The sequence below is a fragment of the Helobdella robusta genome (assembly GCF_000326865.2).
Source record: "Helobdella robusta unplaced genomic scaffold HELROscaffold_24, whole genome shotgun sequence".
NCBI lineage: Eukaryota > Metazoa > Annelida > Clitellata > Rhynchobdellida > Glossiphoniidae > Helobdella > Helobdella robusta.
The window spans coordinates 1,137,330-1,148,495 of record NW_008704261.1 but is presented as its reverse complement, the minus strand read 5'-3'; the positions used below and the strand labels follow the sequence as shown (position 1 = coordinate 1,148,495).

General features: G+C 33.7%; 3 protein-coding genes across 3 annotated transcripts; 1 reads left to right on the top strand and 2 right to left on the bottom strand.

Moving 5' to 3' along the window:
* Positions 1-233: 233 nt before the first annotated feature.
* HELRODRAFT_172650 (hypothetical protein) lies at positions 234-3,896 on the bottom strand (the record flags this gene model as incomplete). Its single annotated transcript, XM_009019314.1, has 3 exons — positions 234-330; positions 972-1,051; positions 3,747-3,896. 3 exons carry the CDS (start codon positions 3,894-3,896, stop codon positions 234-236), a joined length of 327 nt encoding a protein of 108 aa, XP_009017562.1.
* Positions 3,897-6,191: 2,295 nt separating this feature from the next.
* Positions 6,192-7,100, bottom strand: HELRODRAFT_172649 (hypothetical protein; the record flags this gene model as incomplete). The annotated part of the gene is made up of 3 exons (XM_009019313.1): positions 6,192-6,342; positions 6,481-6,711; positions 6,838-7,100. 3 exons carry the CDS (start codon positions 7,098-7,100, stop codon positions 6,192-6,194), a joined length of 645 nt encoding a protein of 214 aa, XP_009017561.1.
* A 2,934-nt stretch (positions 7,101-10,034) lies between these two features.
* Positions 10,035-10,983, top strand: HELRODRAFT_172648 (hypothetical protein; the record flags this gene model as incomplete). The annotated part of the gene is made up of 2 exons (XM_009019312.1): positions 10,035-10,382; positions 10,639-10,983. The coding sequence occupies 2 exons, from the start codon at positions 10,035-10,037 to the stop codon at positions 10,981-10,983; spliced, it is 693 nt and encodes a 230-aa protein (XP_009017560.1).
* Positions 10,984-11,166: the final 183 nt, after the last annotated feature.

Below are 11,166 nucleotides of genomic sequence, written 5' to 3'. Positions count from 1 at the left end.
TTTAACTGTTTTTGAAATATTCTCTCCTTTGTCTTATTTATTTAAAACAATAAATAACAACAATATTATTTCATTAAAAAAGTTTTTCGTTGATCATTTCTATTTCTTCATCGTTTGAAAGCGGAGCAAACAATGTAATCTTTATGGGCATTTTTTTCATGGGCCTCTTTCACGTGGTTTGGTTCACTTCAAATCGATGTAGGGCAACCATGATCCCTTGCATCCTACGCTCCTTAATTGGCCCTTCCACTTCCAGTAATATTACCGGCTTCTTCTTTTATTTCGATGTGTGCCACATTATTTGTTAAATGCTGTTTCTTTTCACGTTTCCTTTTGGTAAATTTGCATTTGTGATTGGAGCGTGAAATGTTGTTTCAACGGGTAAAAAATTTGTAAGAGGCTCCACATATCTAATTTTGTGCGGATAAACGTTTTTTTTTAAATTAAGAGCAGACAATTTTTATTAAAAATTATTAATTTTATTTCGAAATTTTGACTCACCTCGGGCTCACCGTTAAAAGGGCGCAGCAAAAAAGGCGCGGACAAAAAAGGCGTTTACAATAAGGGCGCAAAACAAAAAGATCGCAAGACAAAAAGAGCGCAAGTCATAAGGGCGCTAGGAGAGTTAAAATTAAAATTAAAAATAATTATAATATTTAATGCTAATGAGAGTTAAAATTAAAAATAATTATAATATTTAATGCTAATGATAAATAATTTATACTCGAGTAAAGGTAATTTATTGCCACATTTTTCAGCATTTTAAAATTGAAAATATTTCATTGAATTATAAAAGTCAAAATTTAATCGAATTGCGTCATCGGTGTCAATGGCGTAGTGATAGACTGTCTCTAAAACTACTTCGCGTCAACGGATTCGAATCAATGTTGTCATTTCACGGATTGTTCGTGTGACGTGGTCCTGTCCTATTATTTGCCATGGCATTTTGGGTAGCAGGCCTCTATGAAAACCTCGTTTGAAAACATGCAGTGCCAATTAAAAAAAAGTTAATACCTTGAGAAAGACCGTAGCCAGGATTATTTTTTGAGGGCTGTCGGAATGTTTTTTTTTATAATTAAAACTAGAGGACGATTAATAAGTAGATATATTTAAAAGTGAATTGCTATTAAGACTCCTATTTATTAAAATGTTGATAATAAGGATATAACGTAAAATACTGAAAAATGTTTCAAAAATTTAATAAACCATAACAACTTCTTAACTTTCATCACTTGGTTAATAATTTTGTAGGGTCAACATAATAGCTTAGGTATTCTTTTTAAGAGATAGTTTTTACATTGTAGAAATTCAAGTAAACTCATATGCTTGCATGGTTATTTTTAAATTTCTTGTAACGTAGATCGTTTAATGAATTGATATTAATATAAAATTGAAAGACATTAAAAAAAGAAAATAAACTTAGAAATGTTTTTGATTTGTTTATTATCAACCAGAACAACAAAAAGTGATTTATACATACAAAGCAAAAAACATTTAGCCAAAAAATAGATATATAAATGCTCTGAAGACCCATCACACGCATCAGATTCATTATTGGTCCTACCATTGAATTTTCAGAGCATCAGCAACTTAAAGTTCACTGTAGGCTATTAGTGTATTGTTTTGATCAGACTTGTAAACAATACCGACATCAGCTGTGTCTTGCAAATATCTGAAAATTTGCTTTGATTGTGCTACATTGGACTTGCTGGGTTTTTTTCAAACTTCTGGATGCTACTCCAACTGCATATGCAATATCTGGTCTTGTTCCCGTCATCAAGTACTTCAATGCACCAACTGCTGATCTGTAAAGAAATTTCACTTCCTCGTGTTCATTTTTGTTTTCATCCAACTCCTCAGATTTTGTAATCGAAGTTGTAAAGGGTTTACACTGGCTTATTCCAAACTTTTCAAGAATCATTCTTGTATACGATAACTGATTGACTTTAATATTTCCCTTCTCATTTTGATTAAGTTTTAATCCAAGGAAATATGTTGCAAGTTTAGATGTTATCTTGAATTTTAACTTTAATTCTTTTTCAAAAATATTTAATTCCTTTTTATCGATTTCTGCAACTAGTCCATCATCAACATACAGTGCAAGTATGAGTTTTTTTCTTCCTGTATTCTAATGAACAAACAGGTATCTGATTCGCTTTGTTTGAAATGTATCTTTTTCAAGAATTCAGCAAAGCGTTTGTTCCAACATCTTGGAGCTTATTTAAGTCCATAGAGACTTCGCTTGAGTTTATAGACTCTATCTGAATTATCTTTAAAACCTTGAGGTTGCTCCGTGTAGATATCTTCATCTAGTTAGCTGTATAAAATGCTGTAGACACATCAAACTGCATGAGTGACATTTGGTATGTGTTTTACTTTGTAGAACCATTAGCATGGTTTTGCCTTATGACCTTTTGGAAGATTTACCAAATCCCACGTTTGATTTTCCTCTAATCACTGTTCATGGCTTTGAACCATTCATCTTTTTCATCACTTTGAATAGCATCTTTGAAGCTCTCTGGTTCAAGTACTTCACAAAATGCAGACATAACAAAAGGAACATAACGAGATGGCTTTTTGATATTATTTCTGTCAGGTAAAATCATATTTTTGGTCTTTTGATTAAAACAATCAGAGTGATTTTTTTTATCAGATGAAACTGAACTACGGTTATGAACATCTTCATCAGTTGAAATACTTTTTTTAATCTAAGTTTCTTTATTATCATCGTTGATTTCACCATCAATCAAAACTGTATGATCTGAACAACTTTCTTCTTGCAAAATCACTAAATTAGGTTTGACAAACTAAACTTCCCATCAAAAATAACATCTCTTGATTAAAACATTTTATTTCCTGGTTGAACAAAAATTCTGTAGCCATCGTCACCTTCATATCCAACGAGAATACCCTTTAGAGCTTTAGTATCCATTTTCCGTCGTTTCTGCATAGGAATATAAACATAGGCTGTGCTACCAATTATTGGTAGATGTGTTATCTTAGGTTTCTTGTTAAACCACAATTCATATGGTGATTTTCCTTCTACAAAAGATGGTCCAGTTCGGTTGAGTATGTAAGGAGTAGTACAAACTAATTCAGTTCAAAGGGCCTGAGGCAGTTCTTCATAAACCAGTCTCATAGTTCTTGCTGCTTCAACTAGCGTTCAATTATCATGCTCACTGCAACCATTTTGCTGAACTTCTTTGCTGTCAAATTCACCTCCATTGTCACTTAATACTTCTGAGACTTTATGACCAGCTGATCTTAACTCTGCAAGCATTTGTCTGAGTCTTTCTGGTACATCTGATTTTTTTTCTACAGAAGATGGTCCAGTTCGGTTGAGTATGTAAGCAGTAGTACAAACTAATTCAGTTCAAAGGGCAGTTCTTTATGAACCAGTCTCATAGTTCTTGCTGTTTCAACTAGCGTTCGATTATCACGCTCACTGCAAACATTAGGCGTTGTCTAACTCTTTCCTTTTGCAAAATTGATCTGCCTTTTTTGCTGTCAAATTCACCTCCATTGTCACTTAATGCTTCTAAAACTTTATGACCAGCTGATCTTGACTCTGCAAGCATTTGTCTGAGTCTTTCTGGTACATCTGATTTTTGTTTTACAAGGTAAACAAATCTGTAGTCTGTGAAATCATCTTTGAACAAAACAAAGTATCTGAAATTTTGGAATAAAAAGCAAAAAGGACAACATAAATCAGTGTGAACTAATTTTCCTGGTCTTAATGTTCTTACTCGAGTTCCAAATTTCCATTGATGTATTTTTCCATAGACACATCCTTCATATAATTTACTGTCTACAGGTATATCGATGTTTAGTTCACGTTTCATGACCATTTTAACGTATTTCTTATTATTACTAGAAATAGCTCGGGCATAGCCCATTGCCAACCAAATAAAAATCAAAAAATCAAAAGTAACAAAAATAAACCCTTAAAAATTAAAAACTGATTAAGATAGAAATCAAATTGTCATTATAAAATTAAATGAGTTAGCTTCATTAGATGTTTGACAAAGTCATTACAGTGGCAATCAAACAGGAAATTGAATTAACAACAAAATCTATCTAGTTAATACAATCACAAATATAATAAAAAACCAAAATTGAAGACGAACCGAATAAAAAGGATTTTTAACAGAGAATATAAAAAATTGAGTCAACGAAAATTTAAATTTATAAATATAGGAAAATAAACAAGACACAATATTATTGAGATTATCAGAAATTAGCCCTCCAATCAAACATGACATCTCCAAAAAAATTGTCTATTGCCGATTTAAAACCGCATAGAGAGGATGAATTTACAGCAGCTGAGGGCAATTTGTTCCAATCATCAACTGATCTGTTAGAAAAGAAATACTTCCTACTGTCTTTGTGGCAAGCACCTGTAGATAACTTCAGATTGTGACCTCGAGTTTGATCATAACAAGAGAACATTACCCTTGGACTGATATCCTCCATAATTTCCCCATGGATTATTCCATACAGCAATATGAGATCAGCTCTAGGACGCCTGTACGCAAGAGAGGACAAATTAAGTTTCTTTAATCTATTTTCATATGGAAGCTCCCTGCAAGAATTCACTGTTCTCGTAGCTCTTTTCTGAACCTTTTCAATTTCATCTATCAAACCAATTCTATAAGGATGCCATGCCTGTACGCCGTACTCTAGGTGCGAACGAACCAATGACTTAAACAAGGTTACAAATGCTGCCTCGGAAAGATGTTTGAAATTTCTGGCAATAATTCCAAGCATACTATTTGCTTTATGAACTACCTTTAGCACATGATTTTTAAACTTCAACTTGTTGTCAATAATAACCCCAAGATCAGATACTTCCTCAACCTCAGGTAACTGAACAAACCATCATCATCTAGTATAGTAAATGGTGGGTTTGGTTTATTCGATCCTATTCTTAGGAGCTGACATTTGTTTGAATTCAACTTCAACCTCCAAGTTTTAAACCAATTCATCATGTTCACAAAATCTTTCAAAAAATTTATTTTATCTTCCTCACACTTTATTACTTTAAATAATTTTGAGTCATCAGCAAAAAAGAACATACTATCACAAATGGAAGAAACGTCATTAATATAGATGAGAAATAGCAGAAGATTTAGAACACCACCCTGAGGGACTCCACTCAAGACAAAACACCCTGCCCTGAAGATATTTATCAATCCACTTTACTATCTTATGATTCACACCATACTGTTCAAGCTTGAACAACAAACGACTATGGGATACTTTATCGAACGCCTTTTCGAGGTCCAAGTACGCCACACAAACCTCGTAACCACGATCTACTCCTTCAGTCACCACGTCTAAAAATTTCAAAAGATTCAAAACCGTTGAACGACCTGGAATGAAACCAAATTGATTACTTGAAAACAAATTATTTTTCAGAAAATAATCCATAATGTGATCTTTTATTAATGACTCCAGAATCTTACAGCAAATTGATGTAAGCGCAATTGGACGATAATTCTGAACTAAATCTTTGCGTCCTAGAGGTGGGTAATGTATGATGTTGTTTATAAATTCCTGGGATGAAATCACCAGATCCAGGATATTTGATGTCTGACCATCTCTAAATCTCGTTGGATGATTGATGTGTTGTATTAAAAATTTATCTTTAAGAAGATCCAAAAATCTGTTTTCGACCCTCTCATCATTACCTTCAAAACTGGACGTGTCCCAATTAATATCAGGAAAATTAAAGTCCCCAAACAATAGGGTTTCACCAGGTAATGCCAGCACATCATTTATCAACCTCAGCAAAAGATCATTATTTCCAACATTAGAGTTTGGACTTCTATAAACAAAGAGAATATTTAAAACTCTATTAGAAACACATATTTTAACTATTATGTACTCTTTGAATGATGAATTTAAATTTATTTCAGTTAATAGTAATGATCTCTTACAAAACAACATTAAACCTCTTCTGTGTTGTTCAGCAAAACCAGAAAAAATAATTGAGTAATCCTCCAGACAGAACTCTGATAAAACTCTACGTTGATTGAAATTTTTAGGATTAACTTCACTCAAAGCAATTAGATCAGGTGCAACATTCAAACTTTGTAGAAAAATTTTTAGATCAAAAAATTTGTTTATTATTGAGTCAACATTAGTCATAATGACACTTAAATTATTACCATTATTGCAACTTGAATTTTTTACTTTAGTAAATTTTGCTTCTTGAAAGCAATAACATAAAAGTCTCCTGGCACGCCCTTCAGTCTGAATGACCACTTTGATACATCATCTTTTTCACCAATTTCTTTTTTTTTCTCTTCAAAAATCTTCCTGTTACTTATTCTATCTTTCCTTGAAAGGTCATGGTTGATGATGATTTTATTAAAATTCAAGAATTTTTTCAGCTTGGCGCAGTTGTTTAGGATGAGATTTTTAACAGTATAATTAGAAAACTAAACTAGAACGAGTCTTAATTTTTCTTCATCAGACTTTCTCCCCAATCTTGAAATTTCAACTACCTCTGTCCCCAAGTCTCTGCCTGAGATCTCTTTTAGTAGCTTGTTAACTGACTCTTTAATATTTTCCTTTTCAGACATGTTGTACAGAATGATATTATTTTTCCTCTTTTCTCTTTTATTAATAACATCCATCTTAGTTGATGTGGCCTGAATTGACTCCTTCATCATTTTCACATCAAATGAGAGCAAATTAACCCCACCCCTCACAACATTAGAATATTTCATCAACGTTTGTTCATTTTGCACAACAGTAGCTTTAGTTAACTTTTCATAGTACTCAAGCTGTTTTATAGAAGCCTGAGAAGAGTCTTCAATATTTTATGCTAACAATTTCCATTCTTCACTTTGAGCTTTTACAGCCTCTTCAAGAAAATTCATCCTTGATATCATAGACTGAGTTGAGGTTTTAATTTCTGCACTTAGTACCTCAACTACTGGAACGGAACTTTCACAAAGCAAATTCTTCTTAAGAATTTGGGTCAGTCTTTCCTTATTGCAGCTAAGGCAATCTTCACACAACTTTAAACAGAAGTTGCTTTCAGTTGTCCTCATCTCCAAAGAGGTGTCTTTCGGCTTCTTTTTAGTACCCATTTAATTATTAAATGTTTAAATAAATTTTTATTTAAAAACACTAGTTAAGAAATAAATAATTTAGAATGAATGATTTTCGAATTTCAAGAGCGATATTATCAGAAACGTAAACCAAAGAATCCAAGTATAAAATTGAAATAACATTCTTCCTTGCTAAGAGAGAAAGCAAAGTATTTCTTATTCTGATGTTCCATTCGTTCAAGAATTCAACGGTCTAACAGTTTTTGCTACAAATTTGAACAAACCTCCATTATTGTTTCTTATTCCAACAACATTTATCACATTGTCAATAAGTAGATGACAACTTCTTGAGGTTGAAACAAAAGAGCTATTTCTGTTCTTATCTTGAGTTGCAAATGCTGAGAACAAGTTTTTTTTATTTTTGGCAGATAGCAGACATCTGTGAGTTAAACCGTTTGCCATTTATTATTCACTTTCACTTAAAGATGAACAATTCCTTTTCCAAAAACTTCTACAGTATCACCATTTGCAACATATATTTTACTCAGTTGAGAAAATTTTTCAAAACTTTGAAATATGTCTTTTCGGAAAGTTAGATGACACGTTGCACCATTGTCAAAAAACCATTCATCAATGTACGCTGACTCATCAATTGCAAAAACACTTGATTCCATAAAAACTAGTGACTTATTGTCATCGCGTAGATTGTTATTTCTTGGTTTTGCTGGTTTACCATCGGAATGCCATTTCTCACAATTTCTTAAAATGCGACCTGGCAATTTGCAGTAATGACGTATCAGGCGCTTTGATTTACTGATAAATTTATCTTGTTTCTTACCTTTCATGTTTTGAGATGACTTTTCACTAGTTGCTTTGATAAAAAATACTTTATTACTTTCAGTTTTGCCTTCAAAGGATCTTTTATAGCTACACAATTGATCTGTGAGTGTTTCAACTGTTCTTTCAGTCTTGTTTAACAATTTCCAACTTGCAGCAAATAAAAAATATTTTCCTGGCAAAGTTTCAATTTATTTGACACATCAGCAATAAGGCACTGTTTTCATCTTTTCCTAACTCGACCTTCAAATCTTTCCAAAGATTCTTGAGTTTTGTAACATGAGAGACAACATCATCACATTCATCCATTTTATAACTGAAGAACTTCATGCATAAATTGTATGCTTTATCTTCATTAACTACATCCTTCACGGTGTCGCAATATAGTATTGGGAATCTGTAAGTTCTTCAAATGCAGAAACAACGTCAGGGACAGGAACAAAAGCAAATGCAGCTAATTGTCTTATTTGCAAAGTATATTCAGCATCATCCACATATTTATTTTAAAGGTGTTCAGTTTGTTGAATCCACCTCCAGATATTTTGGCTAAGATGAAAAAAACAGCCAAGGATGTCACGCTTCAAGGGGAGAAGAAGTGGTCCAAATATTTGTGACACTTTGTGACAAAAGGGAGGAGGGATAAACGCAAGTGTGACGTACCTTTTTTAAATAAACAAAACAATAAATACATTTTCTTTCATATATATGCGCATGCGCATAATTTAATATTAAAGTTTTCAAGCGAGCAAATAGCTCATGAGTATTAATTAAAGGAGAAGTCAAATTTGAATGCCATTGTTTAAGTTTACCGCTGTGTAGGTGTTAATATTAATTAATAGTTAATATTAGTATAAAAGTTAACATTAATTCGTTATATTTTAACTACGGTAAAGCATTTAGATGTCAAACTATCGTCATATAAACTTGTCAATCGTTATTTTGATATCAATAAAAAATAAAATGCATAGAACAATAACATTGATTATTGACTTTTCACTAAGGGGGGAGTAAAGTTTTGTGACATGCTTATTTTTGGGGGGATTGGTAGATTTATAACAGTTTGTGACAAGAGGGAAAAGGAGACAAAAAACGTTAAAAAAGCGTGACATCCTTTACGGGGAGCCTCTTATATAAATTTCAGAAGTTGCGCCCTTATGACTCTCGCCCTTATGACTTGCGCTCTTTTTGTTTTGCGCCCTTTTTGTTTGCACCCTTATTGTAAACGCCTTTTTTGACCGCGCCTTTATTACACTGCGCCCTTATTGCTGCGCTGTTTTTGTCCACGCCTTTTTTGCTGCGCCATTTAGTTGTAATACCCTCGCCACGCTTCAAATTAAGTCAACGTAGAAAATATGTAAATAAAAGTATTATGTAAATTTCAGAAATTGTGTTTTTATGACTTGTGCCCTTGTGACTTGCGCCCTTTTTGTTTTATGCTCTTTTTTTGCCCTTATAGGTAAAAACGAAATCATCAATTCAATAAACAAAATATACCGTTACCGAGATAAGAACTAATATAATAGTTAGAAATTAAGTGAAGCGCTTATTAGGCGTAACTAATTGAAACGGTTGTAAAAAAAAAGTCACGTGACGCGGCATTGGCTGCTATATAAAAGACGAGACAAACGAGAACAAGAAGAAGGAACACTAGGAGGGCAGGTAAGAAGAAGACGGAACGACAGTTGAAGTAAAAGTCGTAAACGTGATTTACGTAGTTATTTGGAACTAATTTATTGTTTCTATTACTGCTGGGTTCTTCAAGAGATTACACACTGGTGACAGATGTAATATTTGAATAGCTGGAAACGCACTGCAGTAAAGAATACCAGTGCTAGAGAACTCAATGTAATAAGTCTGACTAAAGAAGCTTAACTACTGACGAATAGTTGTATTTTGTAATTTACCTGTCGATTAGTTATTGCGCTGTATTTTAACGATCTTATCGATAAACGAGTGATTGATCACAGCAATACACACAAGTGATTGCCAGCACTGTTTTCTTTCTAATAAAATCAACTGAAATAAGTCTGTTCAGGAGTATAGAATCCACGTAGAGAGAAATAACCGTACCCTACAAGTTCTAGGGGTCAGTTATAACAACTGGTGTCAGAAGCGATTTTCCGAACAGACGAGAAGATGTCAAAAAAAGAAGTTACAGAAACTGATCGGGTCACCCGTTCAAGCAGTTCTCAACGGACAACAGATAAAAACGAAAACAAACAAGGATCGAATTGTAGTGGGACGAACAACAGGAATTCGTTTGCATTTGACATACAACAAATCATGCAGATGTTCGCGGAAATGAAGGCTGAAATGAAGGCTGATGCCGACCGGCGAGAAAAAAAGCAATCCGCTGATGCCGATAGACGAGCGAAAAAACAAAACGCTGAAATGAAGGCTGAAATGAAACAGCAAAACGCTGAAATGAAGGCTGATGCCAACCGTCGAGCAGAAACAAGCGATAAACAATTTGCGGAAATGAAGGTTGAAATAAAACAACAAAGAAACAATCAAAGAGACTATAACAGAAACGGCTACACCAGAATCGGCAATTATTCTACCAACGAATTCACATACGAATGATGTCGACGGCAACGCACGTAATATTGGCGAAGCACGTGTAAACTGTGATGCACGTGACAACTACGACGCACGTGTTAACTGTGATGCACGTGGTACCTGCGAGGCCCATGACAACGGCGAAGCACGTGACAACTAAGATGCACGTGTTGACGTACAGAAAAGTAGTCATCACGTTAAAGAAGAGGAAGATGATGACAACAATGATAAAGATTACATCAATCCGGATGACGATTCTGAAGTAATCGGCAGATTGACTGACGAAAAGAACGAGTTGAATGAACTCACAAAATCAAGTGATTCAGATGACGAAAAGTTAAACAAAGATAGACTGGATAGACTGGACAGACTTGAAAAAGATCTTAATGAAATAACAACAGAAAGAAATATTCCCAAGAGTAAAGGTCGAAATAAGCAACAGGAACATAAAGAAATTGAAAGACCGAAACAGGAGGATACAGATGAGATGAAAGAACAGGAAGATGAAAATGACAGAGTGAAGTAGATGCTCAGAGAGTTCCAAGTAAAGACTAAAGAAAAGAAAAAACAGTCCTAAGGTAATTTCACCGTATCCTTAGAAAAGTTTGAAAATAAAAGTCACGATAGACCAAATGAACTGCAAGATAAAATTGAAGAACCAAAGAGCGACTTGAAATTGAAATGTGAATATATAAATGAACGGAGCGCA